This window comes from Phocoena sinus, chromosome 10, assembly GCF_008692025.1.
Source record: "Phocoena sinus isolate mPhoSin1 chromosome 10, mPhoSin1.pri, whole genome shotgun sequence".
NCBI classification, from domain to species: domain Eukaryota; kingdom Metazoa; phylum Chordata; class Mammalia; order Artiodactyla; family Phocoenidae; genus Phocoena; species Phocoena sinus.
The window spans coordinates 78,744,916-78,766,544 of record NC_045772.1 but is presented as its reverse complement, the minus strand read 5'-3'; the positions used below and the strand labels follow the sequence as shown (position 1 = coordinate 78,766,544).

Below are 21,629 nucleotides of genomic sequence, written 5' to 3'. Positions count from 1 at the left end.
CTAGGAGGAATGTGATGAGGTGATTGCTAAATTTTGTTTTCTTAAGCCAGCCCGGACTATCCCTCCCCAGCTGGGATGATTTCCAAATTGGTTTCTCTTGACCATGGAGCGTTGCTAATTCAATTAGTGAGGCCTATGCCCCAACATCCCTGGACGTTATTATTCCTCCATCAAGAACTTAAAATTTCTCCCAGAAAAACTTTATATAAAAAGCCCACAGTGAAAGGTATCTAAGTTCATTGCTGAACTGCATAATTTGGTATATACTCAGGAAACCAAAGTAAAACATAGAGCTCTCTGATGAAACCTTTTTTTTCACTAAGTACTTGACAAACAGATATGTGATTTATATATATGAAAGTTGGGATTAATAGTCTAATCTACAGCACAGAGACTAAAAGAAATTTGGTTAAATAAAAAGTGGGGAATCTTTATCTGGAGAAATCTTCCTGCATCTTCACTTTGAATTCTACCAACATTCACCACATGTATAATTTGCTTGGGTAAACGTAGTTAATTATGAATGATTCAATATGGGTAAAATAAGATATGACAGTGGATTATATTTCTACTTAGCCTCACAAACAGATATTTAAGCTTTGAATCTTGACTTTTTAATAGGATGGACAGAATATTATAAACTGAGAATTTTTAAAAGTTCTAAACAGTGAGTCTCTGAAAAGGGAGGCAAGTTTTCCCCAAAAGCACATTGAGCAAAGTCTAGAAGCATTTGGTTTGTCACACCCTGCTGAGGAAAGAAGGATGTCATTACCATCGAGTGAATAGAGGCCAGGGTGCTGGTAAACACCGACATACATTGCCCTGGACAGTCCCTGCCACAAAGCTTTACCCATCCCAAAATGTTAATAGTGCCAAGACCACGAAACCTTCACAAAGTACGATTCCTGAGAGGTAAAGCACCTTTTTTCTTTTCTAAAAATGTTTTTCTCTCAAGGGCTACCAAGAAGTATGGATTGCCTACTTAAATGCTTGAATCTTCATTTTTTTATTTTCCAGAGGAGCCACCCAAAGAAGAATTAAAGTTCCCACATGCTTTACACCTGCAAGAAATGTATGCCTTGGCACAACTGTTGTGATTAAATTTTAACACCTGTTCTCTAGAAATTAGAACGGCCTCATTTCTAGAGAACAACAGGAGAGTGAACACTATCGAATTCCACTAATGACCATGGAAAACTGGCAATCTTAAGGAGAAAAGATGCTCCAGAATAGAAAGGAAGAATCTAAGCTGCATAAGGCCTGTTCACTACTAGTCCCAGTGCCTGGGTAGTGCCCAGCACACATAGACATTCATTAAAAATACATTGGCTGACTCTCACGGGTCCCATCTTTTTTTCCTTCAAGCCTCAGAGACCCTGCATTATACAGGATGGTTCAGAGATTGTCAAAGTAGTTTAGCCTTCTCACAGACCATATTAGGGGCATGAGGAATAGGAAACTGGGCTTTGCTCTCTGCATAAGTAATCTGAGACTTTATGAAAGGTAAGCCGTGATCCAGCCAGCTGTTCTAAACCTATTCTTCCTCCTAGAGTTGTATATCCTCCATTACTGAGTGTAAAATGATTTTAATTTTTGAAACAATTTAATTGTTCTAATGAATTATATTAAGGATTAACCATTCCTGGACCTTGCAAATCTATAACGTATAAAATGGGGTTTCCGGGGCCAAATTTCTTATGGGAGTTTCCGGGTCCAGGAACCAAGCCATGTCATGAGAGTAGAAGCAAGAGTTTGACGAAACATCTCTGATGATGTTTTGATCTGAGGATGAGGACTTCTCTTTGACGTTTTCCAGAATCACTTGCCTTAATTAGAGTCCTGGCCACAACTCCCCTGCCACCTGCTCTTGACAATGGGTAGTGAATGCCAGGAGATACTGGCATATGTTTTGCTTTCCTCTCAGAGCACTCATTGTACTGTTCTGGTTTCTGTTGTGTTTGAGAAATACTTGGACTCCGGACAGAGCAGGCACATTCCATTCTTTGGGGACACTTTAAGCCTTCCTTTGTCCCACAAGAAATTGGCTCATTAGAGATATGTAACCTGTTCTCTAAAATTTTTCATCACACATTGCAAAATTATCTGGGACCAAAAAATCTGAAGAGTATCTTTGCAGTTCTAGAAAATATAACTCCAGGAAAGCATGTGTTATTACAAAACAAGCATCTGACATCTTCAGAACCAATGAGGTTGGGAAGTCACCCTATCCAAACTCAGTTTCCCATTTGTATTTTCCTGCTAACCATGCTCATTTATGCCTAATATTCTATTAAAGGAGGGTGGTGCCTAAACTTTTTTTTGTTGTTGTTGTTTTGTTTTTTTGCAGTATGCGGGTCTCTCACTGTTGTGGCCTCTCCCGTTACGGAGCACAGGCTCCGGACGCGCAGGCTCAGTGGCCATGGCTCACGGGCCCAGCCGCTCTGCGGCATGTGGGATCTTCCCAGACCGGGGCACGAACCCGTGTCCCTGCATCGGCAGGCGTACTCTCAACCACTGCGCCACCACGGAAGCCCCATTTTTATATATAAAGACGTTGGAAAGATTTACCATCGAGTAGAGTTGCATTTGGGGAAAACACTTTATTTGACTTGATGACAGTTATAAATCATCTCCTCATATTTCCAAAAGAGGGTATATAAAATGCATAAGACAGGACATTTAAAATAAAGCCTGTGTGCAGCAACAAAGACCCAACACAGCCAAAAATAAATAAATAAATAAACAAATTTATTTAAAAAAAAAATAAATAACTGTCAAAAGAAAAAGCCAGGGCTTCCCTGGTGGCGCAGTGGTTGAGAGTCCGCCTGCTGATGCAGGGGACACGGGTTCGTGCCTCGGTCCGGGAGGATCCCACATGCCGTGGAGCGGCTGGGCCCGTGAGCCATGGCCGCTGAGCCTGCGCGTCCAGAGCCTGTGCTCCGCAATGGGAGAGGCCACAACAGTGAGAGACCCGCATACTGCAAAAAAACAAAAAAAAGAAAGAAAAAGCCAGAAACCGTTAAGACGAAAAATGTGGAACCAGTGACCATATGAATAGACAATACTATAGGTAAGTTATATTTTTAACGGTTTCACATGTATTCACTCACATAATCCTTACCACAGCACTATTAAGTGGATACTTTAGTTATCCCCCGTTTACTGATGAACAAACTGCAGCATTGAAAGATTAATAATTTGCCTGAGATTATAGACCTAGTAAGTGGTAGAACTGGTATTTGATTTCAGTCTTGCTTAGAAACTGAGTGCTAAACTAGGATACTGTACTGCCTTCCAAACTTGGTGACACCACTTTTCTGAGCTTCAAGGCAGGCAAAGCAAAAATAATCAATACTTTTCCCAAGTGCTAAATTCTTGAGAAAATCATTAGATAGATTGTAATGTGAGTAACATTATATAACATGACAAAACATATCTTTCATTGCTCTTTTGCACAAGGTCCAAATGTGTTCTTCAAAATAATATTTCTCACATCAATCCTTAATAAAAGGGATTTAAACAACCAATGAAAATAGCTAACAGTTGAAACCCATAGTACTTCCTAGCGTATAGCACTGATAATTGTGATTTGTGTCGTTGATCCCTGTTTTATTTACATTTGTAACAGTTGTACTTAACTTGTTTATGTATTTACTTATGTGTGTATCACTGGCCTCCTCTTCTAGAGTGGCAGCAAAGATCTGTTTGTCTTATTCAACCGTTTACCTTCAGAACTTAGCATAGAGTCTGGCATGGCAAGTGCGCAGAATTATTTGTTGAGTAAATCCATGAATGAATGAATCCTCCAAAGGCAAAGAGTTCTGCCCAAGAACGTAGCCACAAGATACTCAAAGTATAAATTATGACTATAATTTTAAACTATAAATTATAATTAATTTATACATCAGGACTTTGAAAAATCATTTTTTGTTAAGCAGTCACTGGAGTTGACTTGACTGGAGTGAAAAAGGCAGGGTGTTGGCTTTTTCACTTTTTTTTTTTTGTTCTTCTTTCAAGCTCTGATGTCAGGGCTGGTCCCTGGAGTTGTGTTCTGCAAGATCCACCCAAATCCCATCCACAAAGACAGCCAAAGACTTGCTGCAGGCAGCAAAGTCAGTGACAGAAAGGAAAGTCTGCTCCCACACTATGGCCTTGCCTCCTCCAAAGCTCCGTGGCTTCCAATCAACAATCTTGAGGCCAGGCTTAAAGACAAAACACTTCATGTTGCATGGGGTGTTTTTTCTTGGAAGTCACAGCATCCAAGTGCTGCATCTGACTTTCCACCACTAGATCTGCTCTTGGAAATGATTTTCTCTGAATAAAACTGCAACTGAAATACTAATTACATCATAATTTTAAAAATTTGATCCTGTTCTAATCTTTGGTTTCACAGATTTGGGGCTATTCCCAACCTTATCGTTTACATTCTCATAACACTGAATTCTTTGTATTATTCCCCCATACAGCATCCCACACCACACGTTGGACCTTTGCTTTTGATCTTTCTTTGGCCTGGAATGCCCTTACCTCAGCCCTTATCTCTTTTCAAGTTTGACCGCAGGTGTCACCACCTATAGGGGCCTTCCTGAAATTTCCAGATCCTGCTATGCACCCTTCCTCTGTGCTTTCTTTGGTTTTAGCATTACCATATTATATTTCATGGTCTCTAGGTATCTTTCTCCTCCATCAGACTACAAGCAATTCCTTAAGAGCAGGAACCATGTCTTACTCATTTCTTGTCCACAGTTCCTGGCATAACGTCTAGCAGGGAGAGAAATCTCAGTAAATATTGATTGAAATGAATTGTGTTGCCAATAAACCATGATGCTATCACTCTGTCTGAACTTTTCCTGCATTCAAAGCTCCTGGAAATACCAGTAACATTTTAAATGACTGCATTTTAGCACTACTGAGAATGTAATCTTTTGTTATTTTTCTTTCTTTTCAGGAACCTCTTTCCGAAGCTATAAAAGACAAAGGGAAGAGCCATGTCCATGATCGCAGATTTCTATGGTGGCAAGTCCATTCTCATTACTGGGGCCACAGGCTTCTTGGGCAAAGTGTTGATGGAGAAGCTATTTCGCACCAGCCCAGACCTGAGAGTCATTTACATCCTTGTGAGGCCCAAGGCTGGCCAGACCCTGCAGCAGAGGGTTTTCCAGATCCTAAATAGTAAGGTATGCCTTATGGGAAGAGCCTTAGGGCATGGTGACTCATTACAATGTTCCCTTATAGCCCCAAACTGCAGGTGGGGGCCAGGATATCTGGGCATGTAGAGGAAAGGAGACAAAACAAGATAGCAAGGAGCAGCTCATGGAAATCTGTGGTGTTTTCCCATAAGAGGGGAAAGAGTGCTTAGACCCTGTCCAGAACAGGTGAGCAGGTAATCTATATTCTACAAATTACTGAGTAAGAATCAAAATGCTAAAGCTCGCAGAGTGGACTCGCCAGGCTTGAAATCTATCATGAGGTCATCCAAACTCTTCCCTAATTTTCATTTAAATTTAAGGTAGCTTTCCTCCAAATTTTTAGATAGCATATTGCATATTACATCATATCATATTATAAACAGATGTGATTACTAAGTAGCCATGTAGTAATACTTTCAGTTGTCTAAAAGCCACAAGTTGTATACTTTATCTATGATAACTTGATATCTCTATTATTCCATTATATTTCTATTATCCTGTAAGTTCTTCAAAGGGAAAATGAAACATGTGTGAATGAGCATTTGGGTATCAAACTTTCTCACTCCCCTCCCCCCAAAATATGAATGTCATCTCATGTCTTAATTTATAAATTTGAAGGCTTTCATCTCAAACATATTATCAATCTTTTGTCACTTTATACCTCTTACCCTCCAGCTTGCAATGTTTAGAATAATAACAACAATGACCTCCTAGGATTGCCATGGGAATTAATTTAAATGTACGTGTCTTGTTCATAGACTCCTTTGGAAAGTACAAGGTCACTTAGGGTTGGCAAAAAGAAGATTTAAATAAGACATTTTTTTTACAAAGTCTCCTTTCCAGTGTTTAGGCATGCTAACATCTAATGGAGTCGTGTATCTGATAGCACAGCACATTATAGACACCCCGTAAGCTTGATGATTACATTTTATCTTCTGGCACCAGCATGAGATTTTGGTATAAACCATCATCAGGAGAATCACAAAAGCCTCTCCTGTATCTCATAGCTTAACTCAGCAGTGGGACAAATAATAATAGCTGGCACTTACTGGGTACTTAGTACATGGCAGACACTATTCAAATGAGCCTTACCTCATTGATTTTTCAACAACCCTGTGAAGTAAGAATTAATATCCAAATTTTACAGATGGATAAATGAGACCAGAAGTGTTAACTTTCCAAAGGTCACCCAGTTAGTAAATGAGAGAGTCAGACTTCAGACACCCACCCCCCAAGTCTGGCTCTAAGGCAAGCACACTTGCCTATACCCTACACTGCCTGCATTGTAAGTAATGGTTCTTAAGAATAAGAAAAAAAAGGCTGATGTGGCATAAAACCAAAATTGAGAAGAAACTCTCAGATCCTTCTTCATACAGCTTGCTCAGTTATACATCCCTAATGGACTGTTTTCATCATGTAGGAGACATGCCTCTTTAGCTTTGTAGCCAGCTTATGAATTTCTAGATAAATATTTTGGCAGAGAGTCTTGTGGTCAGCATAATTTTCGCCTATAGTTATATTCAATGCATTGTATTTGATAACACAGCAATAATTCTTTTGGTATGGAAATCTTGATTATACTATAAATAACTTATTTGTGAAACTGGCTTGCAAATCTCTACCTGTTTCCACTATTGGGCTGTTTACAACTGTCAGCTGTTGACTTTTATAAACAGTGGTCCTTAAACTGTGGTCTCCCAACCAGCAGCATCAATATCACCTGGGAGCTATCTGTTGCTATCAGATGGTGCTTAAGAGCATGGGCTTCAGAGGTAGATTGACCTGGGTTTGAATCTCAGCACTGCTAATTATTAGCCATGGGACAGTGGGCAAGATACATACTCTACTGAGCCTCAGTTTCCTTATCTGTAAAATGGGATAATAATATCTTGCTCACATACATTTATGGCAATCTTTGGATGAGGAGAGCTGGCTCTCCCTGAAGCTCTCTTCCAAGATCAATGAAACTTATTTTCTGGAAACCCTCAGCAAAATTTTCTTTACATCTCATCAGCCTGGGTTAGGTTATATATCAACTTCTGAACCAACCTCTGTGGCCTGAGGTATGCCATGTACTGATTTGTTCAGAAACTTCAGGTCTAAGCCAATCACTGGCCGCCTGGAAATTCTCAATAATCTTACAGAGAATCTTAAATTAAGGATATAATCAATCATAATTTAATTAAGTTTATAGGGAGACCCAAGCTGACATATGGGTTAAAAAGGCAAAATAAAATTTCTCTGAGTTTTATTAATGTAAAATATAAAATAATCAGCTTTGTATTTTATCTAATCCAAAACATACCCATAAATTTGTCATCTCCAATGCAGAGGTAACTAAACTGGAGCTTGGTGGTATCTTAAAACCAAGAAAACTGCAGTCAGCAGCCATTTGCTAAATTCCTGGATGCTCAGGACTTTACATTTCTAGTCAGCAGCTGTCCTCCAGTTATAGTTTTAAAAATTCTTCTCCTGCTGGGAAAACTGGACAGCTACATGTAAAATAATGAAATTAGAACACTCCCGAACATCATACACAAAAATAAACTCAAAATGGATTAAAGACCTAAATGTAAGGCCAGACACTATAAAACTCTTAGGGGAAAACATAGGCAGCACACTCTATGACATAAATCACAGCAAGATCCTTTTTGACCCACCTCCTAGAGAAATGGAAATAAAAAGAAAAATAAACAAATGGGACCTAATGAAACTTAAAAGCTTTTGCACAGCAAAGAAAAGCATAAACTAGACAAAAAACAACCCTCAGAATGGGGGAAAATATTTGCAAATAAAGCAATTGACAAAGGATTAATCTCCAAAATTTACCAGCAGCTCATGCAGCTCAATATCAAAAAACAAACAACGCAATCCAAAAATGGTCAGAAGACCTAAATAGACATTTCTCCAAAGAAGATATACAGATGGCCAACAAATACATGAAAGGATGCTCAATATCACTAATCATTAGAGAAATGCAAATCAAAACTACAATGAGGTAGCACCTTACACCAGTCAGAATGGCCATCATCAAAAAATCTACAAACAATAAATGCTGGAAAGGGTGTGGAGAAAAGGGAACCCTCTTGCACTGTTGGTGGGAATGTAAATTGATACAGCCACTATGGAGAACAGTATGGAGGTTCCTTAAAAAACTAAAAATAGAACTACCATACGACCCAGCAATCCCACTACTGGCCATATACCCTGAGAAAACCATAATTCAAGAAGTCATGTACCACAATGTTCATCGCAGCTCTGTTTACAATAGCCAGGACATGGAAGCAACCTAAGTGTCCATTGACAGATGAATGGATAAAGAAGATGTAGCACATATATACAGTGGAGTATTACTCAGCCATAAAAGAAATGAAACTGAGTTGTTTGTAGTGAGGTGGATTGACCTAGAGTCTGTCGTACAGAATGAAGTAAGGCAGAAGGAGAAAAACAAATACCGTATGCTAACACATATATATGGAATCTAAAAATAAATTTAAAAAATGGTTCTGAAGAACCTAGGGGCAGGACAGGAATAAAGATGCGGACGTAGAGAATGGACTTGAGGACATGGGGAGGGGGAAGGGTAAGCTGGGACGAAGTGAGAGTGGCATGGACATATATACACTACCAAATGTAAAACCGATAGCTAGTGGGAAGCAGCTGCATAGCACAGGGAGATCAGCTCGGTGATTTGTGACCACCTAGAGGCGTGGGATAGGGAGGGTGGGAGGTAGGCACAAGAGGGAGGGGATATGGGGATATATCTATATGTATAGCTGATTCACTTTGTTATAAAGCAGAAACTAACATACCATTGTAAAGCAATTATACTCCAATAAAGATGTTTAAAAAAAAAAAAAGATAGCCCTAATAGAATCAAATCCAGCATACAAAATTAGCTTCGTACGAGCAGTCAGTCTCACCTATCTTCCCCTTTGCTAAGCCTTCCTTCACATGGGTTCCTAAATTCAACCTCAGAATAAACAGTATTTTTCTTTTGTCATTAAAAATTTTTCCTTTTCATCAAAGAAACTTTGCTATTACAGTAACACTATTGAAGATATGTTTAAATGAGTATTTTAAAAGGGAACAATTACTATAGCACCAAAATGCTCAAGACATTGAAATATAGACATTTCTTCTTTAGTCTCTATTTCTGGTTTTTGCAGCAAAGGGATTAATTATACTTCCATAAATTTTGACTTATGTGGTCAGATAGAAGGACAGGGCCTGGGCTTCTTCATAAAAAGAGAATGATATAGTTTAATATTTTTGCAACGTTTCCTTTAAAAGTGAAACTATTCCATATGAAGTCTAGCTTTCCTCGATTTGGTTAGAATTTAGAGGGAAACGGTGCAAGTCGGTTATTCCAAACATGTAGGTCCCCACAACCAACTGTCCAACACAGGGTTACACTTAAAGGAATATACCCAGACATCTTTGGTTTCATAGTAATTCTGTCTGCTTTGATGCTTTCCTAATTTCAGATTCAGTGAGAAGAGTCTCAGGTTTGTCAAATAATACACCATTTGCTCAAAAGTATTTGATTTGCCGAAACCAATAACACATTTATTATCCCAATTTTTTCCCTTTAATTTTTTAAACTAAAGCCTTTTTGTTATTTCCTTCGTGTGTTCCCACTGTGTCTTCCACATCTGACACAGTGCTTGACACTTTGTAGGTAATCAACCAAATTTGTTCAATAAACAAGTTTAATGTACTCCAGTTCTTTAAGCCAGTCTTTACTTCTGTTGTATGACCACTCTCACCCTAGGTTCTTACTCAGAAGAGCTTTCCTGTTTGGGTTAGAGTTTCTTCTGGAAGGCCTCTGATTCTACAAATATTTATTAAATATCTTATATGAATCAAGATCCAGTCTAGATTCTGCCATTGAACTTTATTTTGACATGACAGAGTGATTTAAATGCCTCCAAGCCTTATTCCTAAGAAGGGTCTGGTATTACTTTTAGTCGGTACTTGCCTCCTGTCACACAAAACAATGCATGAATTCTAATCCACCTTAAGTAATACAGTGTGCTTGAAGGTAGATTAATGGTATCAGGTATAGGAGGCTTGGAAACTTTCTTTAAAACATAATGAATAAAAATGTTACCAGTTTGCCTTTGATTCCCACTGTGTCCCCAGGAAATATGATCAAGAGAACATCTGTTCTATTGATATCTATCTATCAAAATTCGTTCATCAGCTTCATTCCTTTCCTTTCACGGTATGGACAGCAACTACCTCTCACTTCCTGTTTCCATGCCTTCAGAGAGAGACAATTAAGTAGGAAATGCTTTGGAAAGAAGGTTATTTTTAATCCTTTGGCCACATAGAATTGGGACTCAAGAATCAGAACAGAGGATCAATTTCCTCACATATGCTAAGATCCTTAAGTATGTTCAGACCACTTAAAGGAACATATCAATTGAGGGAAATGTATCTGAATTAATGGCAGATCCTTGAGGACATTCTCACAAAGATAATTAAAGTGGCACTCTAAGAAAAAAACAGAGACATACATAAATAATGTGCAAATATATTTATTGAACATGTTTACTTTTAACGTTAAGTAAAAAAACCACTGTCTTTTGTAGTGAACAGCCAGAACAATAATCTTTTTCCAAAAGAATTTTCTAAATGCAATTACAATGAAGATGTTTTATTTTTATAGTGGGAGAAAAAGCCCACTTTTTAAGATAGTAAATAAATAAGGCAGCAAAGCAATCACGAATTTCCAAAATTATGTCATCAGATATAAGTTGTTTACTTTTAGTTTAGAAACTTTATCAGAATTAAGTAGTTTGACTGAAGTGAGAGAGTAGCATTGACATATATACACTACTAAATGTAAAATAGATAGCTAGTGGGAAGCAGCTGCATAGCACAGGGAGATCAGCTAGGTGCTTTGTGACCACCTAGAGGGGTGGGATAGGGAGGGTGGGAGGGAGACGCAAGAGGGAGGAAATATGGGGTATATGTATACATATAGCCGATTCACTGTGTTATACAGCAGAAACTAATGCAACATTGTAAAGCAATTATACTCCAATAAAGATGTTAAAAAAATAAAATAAAAGTAAGACTCAAAAAAAAAGAGAAAGAAATATGATTCTAAGTCTATAAAATCGTTTTTAAGAAAACTCTCCTAATTTCTTTCACAAAATCTGAGAAGTTTCTACGGAGAATAAGCCAAATTTCCCATGTTGACATGTGAACATGCTAACCGCAGACCCACTTGTGGGTCCCCAGGCATCCCAAGCTGACTGCTTGGTCTCTTATTATGAAAAATGTGCTCATTTAAGTATGAACCAACAAGCTTTCCAGGTAGCAGAAACAATTTTCAGTGGTGAAATTGATATTTATTTTGCTATCTAAAATGCGGCTTTGCTTAAAGACATGATTCTTCCCCATGACAAGAGATAATTAGTTACAAATAAATCATTCAGTTATGAAGCTCAAAGTGTTGACAGCATTTTGAGACTCTTCAGTGCTTTAAAGATGTGTTCCTTTTGACAACAGTCATGTCCTATTTATATCCATTTAGGTTCTTAAGTTGGTCATAATCTACTCTGAATAACTCTTTAAGAAAACATCAAGAAGACAATATCCATACCTGAAAAATAAAACCACAAGTAGTTGAATTTATATTGAGTGAGGTAGTTAATTAAGAGTGAGATCAGAATCTAAAAAAAAAAAAAAATTCATTGAGAGAATACAAGAAATGGTTAGGCATTCCCTCTTAAACTAGAGTAATCAGGTAAGGAAAGGGTTACAATGAGATTGTGCTGGGTTTAGAATGCAGCATCTGAGAAGACCAGGCAAAATTCAAGGCTTCCAGGGAGGGACCATCCTGTATGATGTCACCCGGAAGCAGATTTATAAACAAAGGCAGAGCTTGGCAGGTTGCACTGGATATTTTAAGTCAACTTCTCTGGAAAAATGTGAATTACTCAATAAGCTCTCAGCTGCTCCTGAGATAAATCAACTTTGAAATACCCGGGAGAGTTTGGGGTAATGAATCATGCAGGGTCACACACGGGGCCCTCAGTTCATAGAACTGATTAGATTTAAGACAATAGAAGATAGCAACATTTTATGAAATAGTTTCTTGAATCATTTTGCAAGACTATCACTGTTTGGTAGTTTTTAGAAGACATTAGATCCCTAAGAGGAAAAATAATGCGTTTAAACAAATTAACTTTCAACTAAGTAACACCGGCAAAGAAAAGGCCAACACTTTGACATCACTGGAGTATTAAGAAGCACCCAACAGAAAAGTTATTCATTTTATGTAAAAGTTCATTGTTAATTTTCATAGACTCTTTTTTTTTCTTTCTTTTTTTGCGGTACGCGGGCCTCTCACCGTTGTGGCCCCTCCCGTCGCAGAGCACAGGCTCCGGACGCGCAGGCTCAGCAGCCATGGCTCACGGGCCCAGCCGCTCCGTGGCATGTAGGATCCTCCCAGACCGGGGCACAAACCCGTGTTCCCTGCATTGACAGGCGGACTCTCAACCACTGCGCCACCAGGGAAGCCCTTCATAGACTCTTTTATAAGGAAGAAAAGCATTTTCATGTTTGGTTCAGGCTACCCTGTGTAAAAGCTGCTTGTCCACAACTTCCAAAAAAAGATGAATTTCTGATTGATATTAATAATTCTGTTAAATCTCCATATAAGGCAAAGGCAATTAGAACCAGAAGTTTGTATTTTAAATTCCCAAAGTCAGTTTTGTTCCATTACCACTTTTTACTTTTCCTAAGAAACTAATGATCCCACAGAAAAGCAAGAGGCTTTTATAAACTTGAGACAACTTGAGGGACTATTGCCAGGAATTAAAATTTCCCATGATTAACAAACACACTTTTGAAAGAGTATAACTGATTCTCAGTTTGACAGATACTCAACTCAGATTAGTTGAAGCATGTTAAGCCTCTCCCCTATGGGCCATTTCCTTCCTTTTAAGAAAAAAAAACAAAAAAAAAACTTTTAAAATTGATTTTGTCCTGGGGATATTCTTTAAGGTCCCAGAAACAGAAACAGTTTATTTCTCAATCTCTTGTTTTCTTTTACAGTACCATTCACTAGTTAATTCAATCCCTGGCATGATTTCACAAGTCCAACTTCTTTCCTTCTTTTTAAATTTCTTCCAATCACATCAAGTCTTTTTCTCAAAAGCGTCACATTGCCTGTACTGATTTCCTTCAAAAATGTCACCAAACCACAGGATTCAACATGACTCTTGTCAACTAATTGGCACTCGCCACTGGCACTTGCCAGCTCCCTCTACACGGATTAAATCATGTGCTGCTGCAGCTGCTGACTTTCAACACCTGCCTGAAAGGTGTTCAGGGTGGAGAGCTGAAATGAGGCTCTCTGTGCTCTGGGAAAAACTGGCAGAACAGGTCTTCAGATAGTTAGATATTTTCAGGAGTTGATTTTATGAGCCCAATTCTTGTATCTCCTCATATCTAGAAAAACACTAAAATCCTTTATGGTGACATCTGTTCCTCATGACCAGCAGAAACCTTCTACAAAAAATATGTGCTTGAAGGGGAGCTTCAAGATGGCAGAAGAGTAAGATTCAGATATCACCTTCCTCCCCACAAATACATCAGAATTACATCTACATGTGGAACAACTCCTACAGAACACCAACTGAGTGCTGGCAGAAGACCTCAGACCTCCCAAAAGGCAAGAAACTCCCCAAGTACCTGGGTAGGGCAAAAGAAAAGAATAAACAGAGACAAAAGAATAGGGATGGGACCTGCACCACTGGGAGGGAGCTGTGAAGGAGGAAAGGTTTCCACACACTAGAAGCCCCTTTGCGGGCGGAGACCATGGGTGGCAGACAGGGTAAGCTTCGGAGCCACGAAGGATAATGCAGCAATGAGGGTGTGGAGGGCAAAGCGGAGAGATTCCTGCACAGAGGATCGGTGCCGACCAGCACTCACCAGCCCGAGAGGCTTGTCTACTCACCCGCCGGGGCGGGCGGGGTTGGGAGCTGAGGCTCAGGCTTCGGAGGTCAGATCCCAGGGAGAGGACTGGAATTGGCTGTGTGAACACAGCCTGACGCGGGCTAGTGCACCACAGCTAGCCGGGAGGGAGTCCGGGAAAAAGTCTGGACCTGCAGAAGAGGCAAGAGACTTTTTCTTGCCTCTGTTTCCTGGTGCTCGAGGAGAGCGGATTAAGAGTGCTGCTTAAAGGAGCTCCAAAGACGGGCGTGAGCCACGGCTATCAGCGTGACCCCAGAGATGGGCATGAGACACTAAGCCTGCTGCTGCTGCCACCAAGAAGCCTGTGTGTGAGCACAGATCACTGTCCACACCTCCCCTCCCGGGAGCCTGTGCAGCCCACCACTGCCAGGGTCCCGTGATCCAGGGACAACTTCCCCGGGAGAATGCACGGTGAGCCTCAGGCTGCTGCCACATCTCACCAGCCTCTGCCACCACAGGCTCACCCCACACACCGTACTCCCCCAGCCCCTGGCCTGAATAAGCCAGAGCCCCCGAATCAGCTGCTCCTTTAACCCTGTCCTGTATGAGTGAAGAATAGATGTCTACATGCAGACGTGGGGCTAAATCCAAAGCTGAACCCTGGGAGCTGTGTGAACAAAGAAGAGAAAGGGAAATCTCTCCCAGCAGCCTCAGGAGCAGTGGATTAAATCTCCACAATCAACCTGATATACCCTTTATCTCTGGAATACCTGAATAGACAACGGATCATCCCAAATTCAGGAGGTGGACGTTGGGAACAATGATATATATATTTTTTTTCTTTTCCCCTTTTTCTCTTTTTGTGAGTGTGTATGTGTACACTTCTGTGTGTGATTTTGTCTGTATTGCTTTGCTTTTACCATTTGTTCTAGGGTTCTCTCTGTCCTTTTTTTTTTCTTTGTTTTTTTAGTATAATTTTTAGTGCTTGTTATCATTGGTGTATTTGTTTTTTGGTTTGGTTGCTCTCTTCTTTCATTCTTTTTTTTTTAATTACTTAAAAAAATTTTTAATAATTATTTTTTATATTAATAACTTTATCTATTTTATTTTATCTTCTTCTTTCTTTCTTTCTTTTTCTCCCTTTTATTGTGCGCCATGTGGATGACAGGCTGCTGGTGCTCCAGCCAGGTGTCAGGGCTGTGCCTCTGAAGTGGGAGAGCCAAGTTCAGGACATTGGTCCACATGACCAGTATCATGTCCACAAGACCAATATTATGTGGTCCAGCTCCACATAATATCAAACGGCAAAAATCTCCAGTGATCTCCATCTCAATGCCAAGACCCAGCTCCACTCAACGACCAGCAAGCTACAGTGCTGGACACCCTATGCCAAACAATTAGCAAGACAGGAGCACATTCCCACCCATTAGCAGAGAGGCTGCCTAAAATCATAATAAGGCCACAGATACCCCAAAACACACCACCAGACGTGGACCTGCCCACCAGAAAGACAAGGTCCAGCCTCATCCACCAAAACACAGGCACTAGTCCCCTCCACCAGGAAGCCTACAAAACCCACTGAACCAACCATAGCCACTGGGGACACCAAAAAACAATGGGAACTATGAACCTGCACCCTGCGAAAAGGAGACCCCAAACACAGTAAGTTAAGCAAAATGAGAAGACAGAAAAACACACAGCAGGTGAAGGAGCAAGGTAAAAACCCACCAGACCAAACAACTGAAGACGAAATAGGCAGTCTAACTGAAAAGGAATTCAGAATAATGACAGTAAAGATGATCCAAAATCTTTGAAATAGAATGGAGAAAATACGAGAAACATTTAACAAGGACCTAGAAGAACTAAAGACCAAAGAAACAGTGATAAACAACACAATAAATGAAATTACAAATTCTCTAGAAGGGATCAATAGCAGAATAAGTGAGGCAGAAGAACAGATAAGTAATCTGGAAGATAAAATAGTGGAAATTCTGCACAGCAGAATAAAGAGAAAGAAATAATAAAGAAATAAAGAAATTTGCACAGCAGAATAAAGAAAAAAATGGAAAGAACTGAGGCCAGTCTCAGAGACCTCTGAGACAACATTAAATGTACCAACATTCGAATTATAGGGGTCCCAGAAGAAGAAGAAAAAAAACAAAGGGACTGAGAAAATATTTGAAGAGATTATAGTTTAAAACTTCCCTAATATGGGAAAGGAAATAGTTAATCAAGTCCAGGAAGCACAGAGAGTCCCATACAGGATAAATCCAAGGAGAAACATGCCAAGACACATATTAATCAAACTATCAAAAACTAAATACAAAGAAAAAATTTTAAAAGCAGCAAGGGAAAGACAACAAATAGCACACAAGGGAATCCCCATAAGGTTAAGAGCCGATCTTTCAGCAGAATCTCTCCAAGCTCGAAGGGAGTGGCAGGACATATTTAAAGTGATGAATGGGAAAAACCTACAACCAAGATTACTCTACCCAGCAAGGATCGCATTCACATTTGACAGAGAAATTTAAACCTTTACAGACAAGCAAAAGCTAAGAGAATTCAGCACCATGAAACCAGCTTTACAACAAATGCTAAAGGAACTTCAATAGGCAGGAAGACAAGGGAAGGAAAAGGCCTACAATAACAAACTGAAAACGATTAAGAAAATGGTAATAGGAACATACATATCAATAATTACCTTAAATGAAAATGGATTAAATGCTCCAAACAAAAGACATAGACTGGCTGAATGGATACAAAAACAAGACCTGTATATATGCTATCTACAAGAGACCCACTTCAGACCTAGGGACACATACAGAATGAAAGTGAGGGGATGGAAAAAGATATTCCTTACAAATGGAAAACAAAAGAAAGCTGGAGTAGCAATTCTCATATCAGACAAAATAGACTTTAAAACAGACTGTTACAAGAGACAAAGAAGGACATTACATAATCAAGGGATCGATCCAAGAAGAAGATATAACAATTGTAAATATTTATGCACCCAACATAGGAGCACCTCAATACATAAGGCAAATACCGACAGCCATAAAATGGGAAATCGACAGTAACACATTCATAGTAGGGGACTTTAACACCCCACTTTCACCAATGGACAGATCATCCAAAATGAAAATAAATAAGGACACACAAGCTTTTAATGATACATTAAACAAGATGGACTTAATTGATATGTATAGGACATTCCATCCAAAAACATCAGAATACACTTTCTTCTCAAGTGCTCATGGAACATTCTCCAGGATAGATCATATCTTGGGTCAGAAATCAAGCCTTGGTAAATTTAAGAAAATTGAAATCATATCAAGTGTCTTTTCCGACCACAGTGCTGTAAGACTAGATATCAATTACAGGAAAAAATCTGTTAAAAATACAAACACCTGGAGGCTAAACAATAAACTGCTTAATAACCAAGAGATCACTCAAGAAATCAAAGAGGAAATCAAAAAATACCTAGAAGCAAATAACAATGAAAACACAACAACCCCAAACCCATGGGATGCAGCAAAATCAGTTCTAAAAGGGAAGTTTATAGCAATACAATCCTACCTTAAGAAACAAGAAACATCTCAAATAAACAACTTAACCTTACACCTAAAGCAATCAGAAAAAGAAGAACAAAAAAAACCCAAAGTTAGCAGAAGGAAAGAAATAATAAATATCACATCAGAAATGAAGGAAATGATAGCAAAGATCAATAAAACTAAAGGCTGGTTCTTTGAGAAGATAAACAAAATTGATAAACCATTAGCCAGACTCACCAAGAAAAAGAGGAGAAGACTGTAATCAATAGAATTAGAAATGAAAAAGGAGAAGTAGCAACTGACACTGCAGAAATACAAAGGATCATGAGAGATTACTACAAGTAACTCTATGCCAATAAAATGTACAGCCTGAAAGAAATGGACAAATTCTTAGAAATGCACAGCCTTCCAAGACTGAAGCAGAAAGAAATAGAAAATATGAACAGACCAATCACAAGCACTGAAATTGAAACTGTGATTAAAAATCTTCCAACAAACAAAAGCTCAGGACCAGATGGCTTCACAGGCGAATTCTACCAAACATTTAGAGAAGAGATAACACCTATCCTTCTCAAACTCTTCCAAAATATAGCAGAGGGAGGAACATTCCCAAACTCATTCTACAAGGCCACCATCACCCTGATACCAAAACCAGACAAAGATGTCACAAAGAAAGAAAACTACAGGCCAATATCACTGATGAACATAGATGCAAAAATCCTCAACAAAATACTGGTAAACAGAATCCAACAACACATTAAAAGGATCATACACCATGATCAAGTGTGGTTTATCCCAGGAATGCAAGGATTCTTCAATATAAGCAAATCAATCAATGTGATACACCATATTAACAAATTGAAGGAGAAAAACCATATGATCATCTCAATAGAAGCAGAGAAAGCTTTTGACAAAATTCAACACCCATTTATGATAAAAACCCTCCAGAAAGTAGGCATAGATGGAACTCACCTCAACATAATAAAGGCCATATATGACAAACCCACAGCCAACATTGTCCTCAGTGGTGAAAAACTGAAACCATTTCCACTAAGATCAGGAACAAGACAAGGTTGTCCACTCTCGCCACTATTATTCAACATAGTTTTGGAAGTTTTAGCCACATCAATCAGAGAAGAAAAAGAAATAAAAGGAATCCAAATCGGAAAAGAAGTAAAGCTGTCACTGCAGATGACATGATACTATACATATAGAATCCTAAAGATGCTACCAGAAAACTACTAGAGCTAATCAATGAATTTGGTAAAGTAGCAGGATACAAAATTAATGCACAGAAATCTCTGACATTCCTATACACTAATGATGAAAAATCTGAAAGTGAAATTAAGAAAACACTCCCATTTACCATTGCAACAGAAAGAATAATATATCTAGGAATAAACCTACCTAAGGAGACAAAAGACCTGTATGTAGAGAATTATAAGACACTGATGAAAGAAATTAAAGATGACACAAATAGATGGAGAGATATAGAATGTTCTTGGATTGGAAGAATCAACATTGTGAAAATAACTCTACCACCCAAAGCAATCTACAGAGTCAATGTAATCCCTATCAAACTATCACTGGCATTTTTCACAAAACTAGAACAAAAAATCTCACAATTTGTATGGAAACATAAAAGACCCTGAATAGCCAAAGCAATCTTGAGAAAGAAAAATGGAGCTGGAGCAATCAGGCTCCCTGACTTCAGACTATACTACAAAGCTACAGTAATCAAGACAGTATGGTACTGGCAAAAAAAAGAAATACAGATCAATGGAACAGGATAGAAAGCCCAGACATAAACCCATGCACATATGGTCACCTTACCTTTGATAAAGGAGGCAAGAATATACAGTGGAGAAAAGACAGCCTCTTCAGTACATGATGCTGGGAAAACTGGACAGCTACATGTAAAAGAATGAAATTAGAACACTCTGTAACACCATACACAAAAATAAACTCAAAATGGATTAAAGACCTAAATGTAAGGCCAGACACTATTAAAGTCTTAGAGAAAAACATAGGCAGAACACTCCATGGCATAAATCACAGCAAGATCTTTTTTGACCCACCTCCTAGAGAAATGGAAATAATGACAAAAATAAACAAATGGGACCTAATGAAACTTAAAAGCTTTTGCACAGCAAAGGAAACCATAAACAATACGAAAAGACAGCCCTCAGAATGGGAGAAAATATTTGCAAATGAAACAACTGACAAGGGATTAATCTCCAATATTTACCAGTAGCTCATGCAGCTCAATATCAGGAGAACAAAAGGCTCGATCCAAAAATGGGCAGAAGACCTGGTGGACAGTTCTCCAAAGAAGATAAACCAATTGCCAACAAACACATGAAAGGATGCTCAACATCACTGATCATTAGAGAATTTCAAATCAAAACTACAATGAGATATCATCTCACACTGGTCAGAATGGCCATCATCAAAAAATCTACAAACAGTAAATGCTGGAGAGGGTATGGAGAAAGGGGATCCCTCTTGCACTGTTGGTGACACTGTAAATTGATGCAGCCACTGGGGAAAACCTTATGGAGGTTCCTTGAAAATGTACAAATGGAACTACCATGCAACCCAGCAATCCCACTGCTGGGCATATACCCTGACAAAACCATAATTCAAAAAGAGTCATGTACCACAGTGTTCATTTCAGCTCTATTTACAATAGCCAGGACATGGAAGCTATTGTGTCTATCGACAGATGAATGGATAAAGAAGGTGTGGCACATATATACAATGCAATATTACTCAGCCATAAAAAGAAACGAAATTGATTTTTTTGTGGTGAGGTGGATGGACCTGGAGTCTGTCATGCAGAGTGAAGTAAGTCAGAGAGAGAAAGATAAATACCGTATGCTGACACATATATATGGAATCTAAAAAACAAATAAAAAATGGTCATGAGGAAGCTAGGGGCAAGACAGGAATAAAGACGCAGACCTACTAGAGGTGGACTTGAGGATACAGGGAGGGGGAAGGGTAAGCTGGGACAGAATGAGAGAGTGGCATGGACATATATACACTACCAAACGTAAAATAGCTAGTGGGAAGGAGCCACATAGCACAGGGAGATCAGCTTAGTGCTTTGTGACCACCTAGAGAGGTGGGATAGGGAGGGTGAGAGGGAGGGAGACGCAAGAGGAAAGAGATATGGGAACATATGTACATGTATAACTGATTCACTTTGTTTTAAAGCAGAAACTAACACACCATTGTAAAGCAATTATACTCCAATAAAGATGTTTTAAAAAAATATATGTGCTTGATTGCATGTACTCCCCCTTCACCGAAATCACATATATACTGAACTTCCCCCCTACCTCTTTGCAGCAGTTTGTCAGAACTATCTGTGGTGCTGTCTACTGGACTGGAGTCCTCATTTTGCCCCAAATAAAACTTAACTCGCAGCTCTCACTGTGTATTTTTTTGTTAAGTCGACACTCTGGAATATATTCGGTTTTCAGAGGTATCAGGATCACATGGTATAATCAGAAACCTTGGGATGACACACAAATACACACATAGCTGTCTGATTAGCAGCTTTTGCAAATGGAGTATTTCTGTGGAAGCAGAAAGGAAGTTTTCCTATTATTAGAAACATACTAAGTGGTAGCCACTATGCTAGGCATCTGACTTTTATTACCCTATTTAATCCTCACAAAACTCTGTGGTATGCCTTATTGCTACCTCACAGATGAGAAATTACTCCAAGAAAGTTGTCACCTATCCAAGGAAGTACCAAGGTAGTGAAAAAGCAGACTGTAAATGCAGTTCTCTTATCTCCAATGCCCATGTTTTCCCCACTGAATTGCATTGCTACCCTTAGGAAATTGCTTCCTTTAACCAGGTACTTATTCTCAAAGAACTCTGTGAAGCAGGCGTTTGGCATGGGAACAGAGCATTAACAAGATGATGAACTGTGTCACCTCTA

At 39.0% G+C, this 21,629-nt stretch overlaps 1 protein-coding gene across 3 annotated transcripts in view; it reads left to right on the top strand.

Annotated features, from left to right (window-relative positions):
- FAR2 (fatty acyl-CoA reductase 2) overlaps positions 1–21,629 on the top strand; it is a 137,993-nt gene that overhangs the window by 81,622 nt on the left and 34,742 nt on the right. For all 3 annotated transcript variants that reach the window (XR_004351746.1, XM_032645346.1, XM_032645345.1), the window contains exon 2: positions 4,949–5,177. Coding sequence is in view for 2 of the 3 variants with exons in the window: in XM_032645346.1 (XP_032501237.1) it covers positions 4,989–5,177 (189 nt within the window). In the remaining variant the exon portion in view is untranslated. The remainder of the gene's footprint in view (positions 1–4,948; positions 5,178–21,629) is intronic.